The sequence below is a fragment of the Carlito syrichta genome, unplaced genomic scaffold (assembly GCF_000164805.1).
Source record: "Carlito syrichta isolate Samal-C Ts95f unplaced genomic scaffold, Tarsius_syrichta-2.0.1 Scaffold302424, whole genome shotgun sequence".
In the NCBI taxonomy this organism is placed as follows: Eukaryota; Metazoa; Chordata; class Mammalia; order Primates; family Tarsiidae; genus Carlito; species Carlito syrichta.
In genome coordinates this window covers 286,205-299,113 of record NW_007246520.1, presented here as the reverse complement: position 1 = coordinate 299,113, position 12,909 = coordinate 286,205, and the positions used below count along the sequence as shown (strand labels likewise).

Below are 12,909 nucleotides of genomic sequence, written 5' to 3'. Positions count from 1 at the left end.
CTCAGTGTAAAATATACCCACTTCAGGGAACTTCATCAAAGTTCATCCCCTGCTGGAGAAGAGGTACAGGGTGGGTGGTCATTTTCTTATTCGGAGTCACTAGGTTCCATTTGGAATATATTGGACCTGGGAAGAGGATGTACTGTGGCTTCCAACCTGTAAGTGGGGACCCATTTTAAATATATGTAATGTTTTCCCCTGACTGTCACCCAACTAGACCTTCCAAGTGAGTTCTCTGGTTGAGATCTATGATCAGCTCTCTCTTACCCATAAAGGTCATTCACTACTTGCTTGGCTAGGAGACTCAGTCATGTGACCAGAGCTGGAACTTACTGATTTCAAGGGGATTAAGCAGCCAAGTAAGGAAATGTTATGTAAAAAAAAAAATACCCATTAATGGGTATAATCAATATCACATGATGTCTATTAGGTGTTCAACAGCCCACAGCAAATGTGAGGTGACTCTTGCCCACTTGAGTTTTCATTACAGACAGTCTATCCCAGAACAATTATCTAGATACCAAACAAACATGAAGGAATTACACACAAGCATTGTGGTATCCCCTTTAATGCAAATCCCAGTTGCTTTCTGTTGTTTTTGTTTTTCTTAATTTTTTATATCACACTTTGTGTGGTTGAGGATTCCAGGCTTGCCTATTCTGCTTTTCGCAGATGTTAAGCAAATCTACTCCAGATAGTCTTCTAAATTTCCTTTCACCTGACAGTGCAAAGCTAGTTTACTTTCATTCAACAAAACTGACATATCTATTTGGGCATATTTTTCTTGGTTTATGGTGAGAAGAATGGAGCTACATAATTCACCAGCAGAAAGACAAAGTTCATAATGGAGAACAGGATGAAAGAGAAAAATGGAAAAGTCAGGATTACATGCACTGCCAGATTCAGAACCAATTTTAAACTTGACAAGTAGTCAGTATTTGCCTCCTCAAGTGAGCTATTAGAGTGTCTGGAATACCTCAAGTGAGATATCAGGGTACCTGGTACCTCAAGTTGTCAAACAATACTCTATCAATTACTATTGTCTACAATTTCTCCATTAGAGTTTGTCCCTTTACTTTAAGTCTTTGATTCTAGTTGTAAAACATACATCCTTCATGAAAAGGTTCACAGTTGAAGCTGTTATCTGTCATGGACCATATAGTAAAAAATAAAAGTTTTATTTGAATTGAGGGAGGATTTGTGTTGGGGGAGAGGAAAAAGGACAAAGAACTAAGAAACTGGGGGCACCTTCTGTTCAGTGATTCCACAAATTAACCAAGGAGTCATCCTAATAATGTAGTTGAAAGAAGGAGAAGATTTGCAGAGGGTCAGCTCTTAATTAAAGAAAAACTTAAACAAACACAATTATGAGGGATGAAGCCTCAGGGAAATCTTAATTTGCTAAGGGTAAATTAAGGGCGGAGTGTGGGTGAATATTTGTTTTTATCCTGTTCCACAAAATTCACAGACTGACATCCATATGCAAACACAGAGGAGTTCTTGATCTTCCCATCTCAAGCTCCTCACATACAGAACACTTTCTGTATTCACATCGCACATTTAGACAATCACTATATTGATTTTGATGGAAACCAAAAGTGTTTAAATCAAATTAAACAAAAACAAACAACAACAAAACAACAAAATGTGGATTCAAATGTGCTATGGGAATCTTTCCATAAATTATTTTTAAAGGAAAGTGTACTTTGTAATATGAATAATCATACCCTGCAGTATTGGCTCTGAGTTCAGATTTTTGTATATCAGGTTTCTCAGATATGACAAAACATAACACAAAATAACTGAATTGGGCTCATCATCTCTTTCCTCTGCCTCTATTTTTTCACTCTTTACTTGTGTCTCAGAAACCACCTTCACACTCCATATGTAGCTTCCGCATCCTTTATTTTGCCACAATATGCAAGAGAAACTTATTTGAAATTCCATAGAGACTAAAGAAGGTGCAAGAAAGAGAGAGAGTGGTTCGCATAAAGTTTGGGTTTAAAGCCCAGACGAGCACTAGAATAGGAGTAGAAGAGCAGTTTTCATTTGTCAGTTCATGTGATTTTTTTTATTAACAAGAGTATTAATTTCATTAAAATGTTAAACTTCTGTTCATCAAAATGTACCATAAACAACATTAACAGTCAAGTAAACTGTATTAAAATATATATGGCATATATTATAGACAATGTGAATACTTAAAGGCCCTTATAAATCAATAAGAAAGACATTAAAATCACTAGAAATTTGGACAAAAAACAAGCAATATTCAAAATAATAAACAAACAAAAAAGGAAAAAAACGAACTTTACTAATAAAGAAATGCTAACAAAAAAAGATTTCTTGTATTCACCTATCAAATGGGCATATCTATTATTCAGTGCTGGCAAGGGGCAGAGAGAGAAGTACTCTCATATTCTGCTGATGGGAATATAAAGTGGGACAACCTTTCTGAAAGGAAATTTGTCAATATGTATCAAGAGCCTTAAAAATGACCATAAATGTTTGGTCCAATATTCCTACTTTAAGACATTTATCCTATAGAAATAACTAAAGATGTTGTATGAGTGTTGGCATCACAGCATTATTCATAATGGGGAGAGATTGAAAACAATTGAAATGATCATGTTGCAAAATAGTTATATAAATTATAGTATGTCTAAAGGGTGGAATAATATGTCATCATTAAAAATCACATCTGAAAATACTTTAATAACATAAGAAAATATTCACAATATAATGCTAGATTTTTTTTTCTATTGTGGAGTACAGTTAAGGGTTAGATCTACAAATATGCTCCGTTCAGGCACCCTTGTTGATAAGAGGTGTCTCCCCGTCCCCAGACAGATATTTACTACCGTTAATCCCATTAATGTTAGATTTTTAAAGGCAGGATACAATTACAGTTATGTGCCATATAATAACAGTTCAGTGACAGATCGTATATACAACTGTGGTCCCGTAAGATTATATTGTACTGTGCTTTTCTATGCATAAATACATTTAGATAAACAAATACTTACCATTATGCTACAATTGCCTATGGTATTCAGTAAAATAACATGCTGCACAGGTTTATAGCCCAGGACCAATAGGCTATACCATATAGTCTAGGTGTATAGTAGGTTATTTCATGTTCGTCTGTGTAAATACACTCTATGTTGTTCACACAAGGACAAAATTACCTAGTGACACGTTTCTCAGAACGTATGCTCATTGCTAAGTGGTGCATGACTGATTATAATTCATTTTGCTCAAATAAAAAGTATAAAGTAATTTATATAATATACTTAGAGTGGAAAGTGGGATAGAATCACTCATACTTTTTTTTTTTACTGTGTTTCCCTAAATGTCCCAAATGATCACATATTAATTTTTTATTTATGGATAAATACACAGATACTACCTCAGAAGAAGGAAGACAATTTGTAAAGTGCCTTGAGTACATTAGGGTCTGCTTCCCATATACTGTACTCAATGTTCCCAGATTCCTTTTCTACCCCAGAAAAGGTGATTTGTAACTCTGGCCTGAACCCTTCCTTCTTGTATCTGTGTCTTTGTTTGCTGATGTCTAGGTGGTATACAAACCCTTTTTGAAACTTCCTGTCCCACCCAGAACGTTTCTGCCAGGCATGAAGGATACCTCAGGAAACAGGCCTGCTTCCATATGCCACGTTTGTATTGGGTAGCCCTTAGAATGGTTCAGTGATTCTCAACTCTGGCTGAATGCCCCAGGGAGTTTAAAATAAAAGAAAACAAAGTCCAGGAATCATTCTCAGAGATTCTGACTTTATTTGTCCAGATTAGGGCTTGACCACTGATTTTTTTTATGGCTCCCCAAAGGATTATAATACGCAACCAGTGATAAAAAAACTACAGGGGTGGTTTAAGACAGAGAAAAAGAGAGCAATGATTTCTTCAGCTGAATTCAGTTGAGTAACATAAGCTGGATGGACACTGACCTTCTTGGGATCTGTCTCACCATTGCCTTCCCACTCTACTTGTCCTGAGATACCCACAGGCTACCAGCTGTTCATTTGTTAGACACCATAAACACATCACCAACCTTCACAATTATCATCTGAATGACCCTATAAGATGGGCAGACCCCAAAACAATGCTCAACATCTCCTTTTATTTTCCTTCCAAACTCACTTGTCCTAAGTCACTGCTAAAATGCAATTGTGTTAACTGAAAGGATAGCACATGAAGCCATTTGCCCTTTTTATGCTGGCACCTGGAAAGGGGCACAGTGCTGAGGGAATTGAGCATACTATAAGGAAGGAGAAAGGGAAAAACTGGAATTGGTGGTGATAGACCTAGTTGAGGTATTGGGTAGACAGGGAACATCAGGATCTTGTTTGGCATCAAAAAGAGAAGATGAAAGGGCACTCAAGGAGTCAAGCTCTGTCTGCATCTCAACGTTGCCAAGGTCCATCCTAAAATGAAACCTATAAAGTAAGTTGGACATGTTGTATTTGAAAGAGAACTAACTTGGAAGTCAAGACTCTTACTTACAGGGACTATGTGAGGCAAGCAAGGCTGCACTTTTGCAACCCTGAGAAAGTGCATTCTTGAATGTTGCACCCTAGGTACTTCATCTGCTTCACCTGAGCTCCAGCTCTGCTTGCTTTGTTTCTGATTATCAAGTAGCTGTGTGATCTTGGGCAAGTTGTTATCCTTCCCTAACCACCACCCTCCAAACCAGAGAAGCTCCACTTTTATCTGTTTCAGATATTGGACTTCCTACAAAATTCACAGAACTTCTTAAAAATCCTGGAGTTACACAGTCTTAAAAATGGTATCTTACTTCTTGGGTCATCTTTAAGAGTTTTATCTTATAAGGCAGTATGATTCTATGCAGTGATCCTACGCAGGCCATAAGAGTTTTATAGGTCACTTTCAGCCTCTCTTTTTCTTTTTTTAAACATATATGATATAATTCAGGGTTAGGTATACAAACGTTGATTATGCAGGCACCCTTGTTGATGAGGTGTGCTCCTCCCTCCCCTGGCAGTTTCCCTCAACTGCCAACCCCACCCCTCTCCTCTGGCAGTTTTCTACTACTGCCAATCCCTTTCTTATAGTATTAAATAATTGTTCAAGGTCTGCTTATGAGTGAGAACATATGGTGCTCCTTCTTTGTTTCTGTGATAGATCACTGAATATGATAGACTCTAAACCCATCCAAGTCGCTGGGAAGTCCATATGTTTGTCCTTCTTTATGGATGCATAATATTCCATTGTGTATATGTGCCATATTTTTTATCCAGTCCAGTTTCGATGGGGAGCATGGTTGGTTCCATATCTTTGCTCTTGTGAATAGAGCTGGAACAAACACGCATGTGCAGGTATCTTTTTGGTAGAATGACCTGAGTTCCTCCGGGTATATTCCCTGTAGCGGGATTGCAGGGTCATATGGAAGGTCAATTTCTAGTTCTTTCAGAAATTGCCACACTGTCTTCCAAAGAGGTTGCACTAGTTTGCATTCCCCCTGGCAGTGTAGAAGCGGTCCTTTTTTTTTTTTTTTGCATCCTCGCCAACATCTGTTGTTGTTTGTTTTATTAGCGAAGGCCATTCTTACAGGGGTTAGGTGGTATCTCAATGTGGTTTGGATTTGCATTTCTCCAGTGATGAGTGAGGCTGAGCACTTTTTCATGTCTGTTGGCTGTCCATATATCTTCTTTTGAGAAGTGTCTATTCATGTCTTTTGCCCACTTTTTAATGTCAGCCTCTCTTTTTCAACCTGAAAATATTGAAAAGGCAGTTTCTAGCACAGGCTACTGAACAAATATTTAATTGCCCTCTGGGAAAGACCAACTTGCCTCTCTAGAATATTTCTAGAGGATTAGTAAACCACTTAGGGGCCTTGTGACAAATCCTCTGAGAATACCAGCCAAGCAGAAATTGCTATAAATGTCAACACTCATGTGAAGCCCATTCATCAATATTAGAGACTCTCATCATTTTGAGGACTTCTAAAGACCATGTCAGAAGTACTGCTGGTATGACTCTGAGAGATCTGGTACAACTTCACAAGCAACAACAGGTGGTGATAGCCCCTCTGGAAGATGCAAGACAGAAAGAAAAAAATTATCCTCAACTATATATTCTAGGGTGTCTTCAGGACCAACTTCTGTAGGTCAATAGCCTGTGTATTGTTCTTTTGGGTTTTTGAATCAAATACTAAATGCATTCAGCATGGAATGTTTTTTCATTTGTGTATGTATTGAAGAAAATATTGACCCTAAGTGAAAACAAGTTTGACAGTTGTAGATTTGAGATCTTTCTGTATCTGTTGCCATCCCCATCATGAAGTCAACCTCCTAGTCATAGATTGAATCTCCTGGGGCAGACTCTGAGATGGAGATTCGCATACAGGAAGTTTATTGGGGAGTACACTCATTATCAACACTTGTGGGAAGAAGAGAGGGACATAGGTTTGAGAAGAAGATGGACTGTGGTATAGTCTTCACAAGTCCTCAGCTTGCCCTTCAGAAAGTTCTGAAACTGGGATGTCTCACCTTTAGAGTTATCCCATTGGGGATAAGAGAGTTGTGCCTTTATACTCTGTAACAACCCTTCATCGGATGCAGACTGCCCTCTGAAGGGGGCATAACCTTAAACAGCAACTTCCCCAACAGCTGAAGAAATTAAGCCTTTGGTGCTGAAGTAGGATGTGGGTGGTACAGCACAGCATCTTCCACACTACCCTTTAGTCAGATGGTCTCCTTTTTTGCCAAGAGTAACTCAACAACCAGTCCAGTAAGGTTAAATTGGTCATAGGTGCAACCCAGTTCTTCATACATAATTGCCTTGCCACTCATTAACATGGCCTATGTTATCTTGGTCAAATGCAGATGACAAATCTAGCTTTCACCCACTTAACTATATGGTAATTCTTATTCTTTAAAATGAGGAAGAAAAAGAAAGTGGATAGCAACAGTGGTCTGGAATCAGAATGAGAGAATTTGCTGCTCAAATAAAAGTAGCTTTCAGTGTTGCAAAGTTAGGCACGTTAAAGCTCACACAGAGTGGATGACAATTCTGAAGCTGCTAAAACAGCAGGCTTATTTTTACAAAGCCAGAGCTTTGTTACATACCTCCCCTCCTACAAGCATCAAAGCCTGCTTTTGCTCTGCCTCCTGAGTCAGACTTTTTTCTCTTTTTTCTCCCTCAAGCTCATATTTACTCTCTTTGGTCAACTGCAACATGGAACAGTCAAACTACAATAAATTAGGTATGAAAACAAATAAAAGCTTTTCTTGGGTTGTTCACTGACATGTACTGAACTGAGGTGACCATTCCCCTCAGGGTTCTATAGTACACAGCAACATGCACAAGCAGACACAGAGAAACTCTGCATGGTAAAAGGCGCTGCAGTGTTAAGCCAAAGTTCTGACTTGCTCAAAAAAAGTGAGCAAGGCTCATAGCCCAGGAGGTCCCAGACACACCCTCATTAGAAAATCAGTGTGTTTTTTCCACTAAAGTTTTGAATAGGTAATACATTCACATAGTTCAAAGAACATTTTTAAAAGATCTATAAATCAAGGTTAGTAAGAGGCCTCTCATTTGTGGTTATAGATAGCCTATAGAGGAGCACTTGTCCATCATCTGTGCCTTCCAGGAGCTTATGCTCTGAGAGGACATCATGAGTCATACTTCTGAATCTTTATTGTTTTTGCACTTGCAGAAAATAGCACCTGCTTCTTGTAAAAGGGTCAAATATTACATAACATTGACAGTGAAAGTAGAAGTTCTTGGTAATCCTACACCTCAGAGATAACTCTGCCAATTCCTTCAGATTTTTTTCTATACATATAGAAATGTATGTTTTGTTTTGCTTTGTTTTTTTACAAAAATAGAATCATGCCATAAATGCTATTTTGCAGCTTGTTTTTTCTAGTGTTACCTATTATGGAATATATTACATATATTGCAGAACTCTTTCCTTTACTAGTATGTACAGATTGAGCTGTCTTCTTAACAATAGCATAATATTCCGTGTGTGTGCGCTATAATTTGTTTATCCAATTTTATTTTGAATGTTTAAATGTCTGCGATACAGTTCTTTAAACAGGTTTCTCCATTGCTTGTAACTGATATCCCTTGAATTTAAATCTACTCATCTCTGGAAAAATTAATTAGAAGTCAGCAAAGGATGCTACATGGGGAAAGAGGATCATCCAGAAAAGTCTACAGGTAGCATCATATTCCTGGTAAAGGGACAGTCAGGTGCAGTTGCCTTGAATAGGGAACAATGAGAGTACTGAATAAGAAGGTGCAACCATTTTCCAGATTTTAATGGATGTAAAAATATGGGAGACATGGTGACTGGAATGGAGTGAAGGATTAAAGAAAGAGAGAAAAGCAGGTTAAAATAAAATGAATCTTGATACATGGATGATGAGTTGTTACAAAGGCTTTATGGAGAGAACAGACATGTTTTAGTTGAATCCAAGCTTGACACAAATTAACAATATAATTTGGTTATTTAAAATTATTCACAATTCTAAACTGCTAAAATAGCAGCCCACATCAAAGCAGGCAATAATTCCATTGTCAACCACACTGGTCAGATCACATCTGAATTACTGGGATCAATAAAATATTGACAAATATCCATAGGAGAGAGAACAGTGAGGGAACTTGTCATCATGTCACAAAAGTAACAGTGAAAGGATTGGGACATCTTTAACTGGAAAAAAGAAGGATAAGGGGAGACATGTTAACAGCCTTCAAAAATGTGAAGGACTGTCACATGGAAAAGGGATTAATCTTATTCTGTGTCATCCCAAATGGTGGAACAAGACCAATAAGTAGAGTTTACAAGAAAGCAGATTTTGACTCAGAACATTAACACCTGTATTTTGCTAAAGGGCCTTTTAAAAAGTTTACTTTAATATATCAAAAACTCTTTGTCTAATTTCATTACCATTATAACTCAGCTAATACTGTCTTCATAAACAGTACAGAAGTAAAATTCAACCTAGTCCTTGCTGAATTTTCATAAATTCTTAATTAGTGAAATTCAGAATAATGAGGCCTTATTGTACACTGCTTAAGAAAGATTTTCAAATGCTTTAATCTCTTTCTTCCTGTGTTTATTTTTTAATCCCATGCCTTGGCCTACCATGTGCCCTCAACTCCCACTGAAGCAGAGAGCACATTGAAAACCCACACAAAAATGTAAATCTGAGAAATAAATATGCGTGGTTGGTTTAAAAAGACTAAGAATTAACATTTAAAGCAATGGTAATTTACTCTGATCTGTAATTTTGAGCTCCTGTGCTGAAGTTGCTCATTTGGAAATTACCAAGTGCTTGGGTCTCATTTGTGATCTTCCTGCATACACCCAGCACACAAAGGAGTTGTAATGACCGGCTGAGTCACCCTGCCACCTCCCTGAAGCATGCACTTCAAATGTCAATACCATTTTCTATGGTACAGTGAAGAAGATTTTGAACTGTAGCCTACTTAACTTACACTACGGGGTGAGCCCTAGACAGCACAGAACCTGGAATGTGTTCAAAAGGCAGCACAATCTTCCTTCATTTTCTGCTCCTCCAGTGGTCAAATTGCTATGCCACAGATTTTAGTGTGCAAATCATCCCTATTACCCACTTCCATTAGTCATTACTTGAATAAAAATGAAAAACTACTTAAATTTATGTGAAGAAAGGAGCTGCTTTTGACAATATCCCAATAAAATTATTTCTATAGTTGATGAAATTGTGCTCAGATATGGATTCATACCAAAAGCAAAACTATGGACATGATATAGTATTAGATACATGAATACTCTAAAAGACCAGTACTTAGAAAACTCTTGTGCTATTCTTATGATTCATAATTTAAATATACTGCTGTTCTCAACTTCTCAAACTCTAACTTTGAAAAGGTTACTCAAAACTCAAGCATCAGATCCTTTAACTGTTTCTCATTCAACATAGATCCAGGACGTTAGTAGCTAATAGTTGTCTGATGTACATTAGCTACTAATAAATGTAATTGAGAAGGAAGAAAACTCACAAAGACTTAATATGATAGAACTTTTTCATAATGATGTGATCAAGGGATCACAAGTAGGATATCTTTGTTAGAGACTGTCTTTGTCAGTTTTTCATATTTTACTTAGGAGATATAATATACCATGTTGGATAGTCATATCCATGTAAGGAGCAGTCATACTATAGTAAGACTATATCTCTACTAAAATTATTCCTAAATCTGCAGAATGCTTATGTGGAAGATGAAAGAAATGAGCTTCAACTGAAATAGGAAAGAACTGAGATAGATATAAGAAGTTTTTGGGATTCATTCCATAGATATTTTGACAATGTATGTCAATAAAAAGAATCAGGTAGCATAATTCAGCTATGATTTCCTTATGTAGAGGCCTGGTGCCTGGTGCTCACAAGTTGTAGAGTCTTCTTTCTGTTAAAACAAAATGGAGCTGCCAACTGTCTTGTAGTGTTAAGGATGAGGTTATGAGTAAGCCTGCTTTTCATAATGAATAAAGTTCAAAGGACCCAGTGGAGTGTGAATAGAAACTCAGGAGAATCTTTAATACCTACAGAAAGATTTTTAAAAGAAAAAAATCATTTTAGCTGTTTTTCTTTCCTTCAGGATTTTCCATCCTCCAAGCGATTATGGAAGCAGCAGTGCAAAACAACTGGCAAGTGACAGCAAGGTCTGTGGGAAACATAAAGGATGTCCAAGAATTCAGGCGCATCATTGAAGAAATGGACAGGAGACAGGAAAAGCGATACTTGATTGACTGCGAAGTCGAAAGGATTAACACAATTTTGGAACAGGTATGTTTGAGATTTCACTCCCAGTCAACATGTTAAATTATCAACCTGAGGCAGTTCCCACATCTGCTATTAAATTAAGTAGCCAAGAGACTAAACGTGCCAACAGTTTTTGATAGTCTCTCTAATCCTTTTGCCTCCCCAGTGTCTGCAGGGAAAAAAAGAGAAAAAAAAATCTAAGCTGTTGAAAATTTCGTATCATGATTAATCTGGAAGTCTCTGCAATTTAATACTATCTATCAGATAAACACACAGCTGCTTTACAGACAGCTGACTATTTCAAAGTAATCCCCTTCCTTTCCCAGACACTCTTCCTAACAGGGAACAAACTAGGGATTAGGCGAAGCAGAAGGGTAGACTTTTTGTTTCAGGAAGCTCATTTAGGAATATGCGCTATTTCCAGACCCTTCTGAAGATCACCAGTCTTTCTTGATGAGTATGGATGGGAAGAGTGTCAAGGAAGTACTCATCAAGTTTGAATTTGTCAGTATTTTTGCGGATTATCCCTCTGGTTCCAGAGAGAAACAGTCAATTAAGATCTTTTTTAAAGTAAGAAGGTGGCATATGAAAAAAAGTTCATAGTTTTCAAAATGTAAACAAAGTGAAAAAGAATAAGACTGGGGGGAAATACAATTCAGTGGGCCAAAACGTACTCATTATTAAGCTTGAATATTTAAATGTAATACTAAAAAAAAAAATCAGAAGAAATGTTTCATCCTGAGCCAAACAGATACTCTGTTTGGGGTAGAGTCAGACTGAAAAGTGGTGAAACTATATTGTTTTCTTTACAAGTTTCAATTTGCCAGTTAATAACAAAATGCCTGTGCTGGCATAAACAAAACTCTAAGGTAAATTTTTCCATTCTAATTCAATCCTGGTATACCTGAAGGCCAAAACAGTTTCAGAGATTGAAATTATAGTGAGCAGCCATTTCCTGGGAGAGCTGTTTTATAGCAAATTAAATATTAATAATTTGTCAGATATGCCCCCATAAGAAGAGAATGCAAAAAATAATAGGTGAGGGAAAAAAAAGAGAAGAGGGAAGAGTAAGGAAAGGAAGGAAGTAAGGAGGGAGTGAAAGAAATTGCTGACTTTGCATCATAAAAATACAAAGCTGTCCCCTTGTAAGAACAGCATCACTTCTAGTGAATCTTATCTCACAGAAAATCTAGAGCACTAGCCTGATTAAATCAAGTTTCCCAACTAACATTCTCTTGAGCTACACAAATGATCTACCTGCCCCTTCCCCCACCCCATATACACACAAAAAACCTTCCTTTGATTTTCTTAGATCTTGAAAGTGAAGAATCAGGTCAGTGATGTTGGTATATGTACTACATGCCCTCTAAAATTTTATACCAAAATAGCCTTTTAGTGGGTGACCTACTTAATAGCCCAAAGCAGAGGAACATCCTCCTTGTCATACTTTGTTTTTCTTCTTTTGTATTAGTGACTTTGGCTTCTTACATATCTTATATTCTGTAAAGTTTTTCAGATTTCATAGAACGTATACCAGAATCTGAGATTTTTCAGTATTATATAATAGAAAAAGCAGTGGGTGGATGTCTGAATTCTATGTAATTGTGACACCTTGGGCACTTACATACCTTTGCCTTGGTATTCTCATCTACATAATAGAGAAAATAAAATTGGGTCTCTCTCATATGGCTGATATAATGCTTTGAAAGGCATAAAATGCTATCAAAATAATCATTATTACTAGATACTTTCAGGAAAACTAAACTAGCATCATTCAAAAGCTGTTCTCTTTTTTCCTGTCTCACTTTTCTATCTTCCTTTCTTCTATATACACATTCACAGTATCTTTCAAAATAATTACTACACAATTGCTCAGAAAACATTGTTGAAAGGAAAGCTTTAACAACATTCAGATAGCCGGGCTCGGTACCTCAGCCTGTAATCCCGCGCCTTGGGAGGCTGAGGTGAGTGAATTGCCTGAGCCCATGGGTTCGAGACCCGCGTGGGCAACTTGGTGAGACCTCATCTCTACAATAAATAAAAAAAATTAGCTCGGTGTGGTAGCGCGCGCCTGTAGTTCCAGCTACTTGGAAGGCTGAGGTGGAAGGATCGC

General features: G+C 37.3%; 1 protein-coding gene across 1 annotated transcript in view; it reads left to right on the top strand.

The window, feature by feature from the left end:
* Window positions 1–12,909, top strand: part of GRIA3 (glutamate ionotropic receptor AMPA type subunit 3) — a 311,718-nt gene that overhangs the window by 124,338 nt on the left and 174,471 nt on the right. The window contains exon 4 of the mRNA XM_008056630.1: window positions 10,633–10,820. Within this exon, the coding sequence (XP_008054821.1) occupies window positions 10,633–10,820 (188 nt within the window). The remainder of the gene's footprint in view (window positions 1–10,632; window positions 10,821–12,909) is intronic.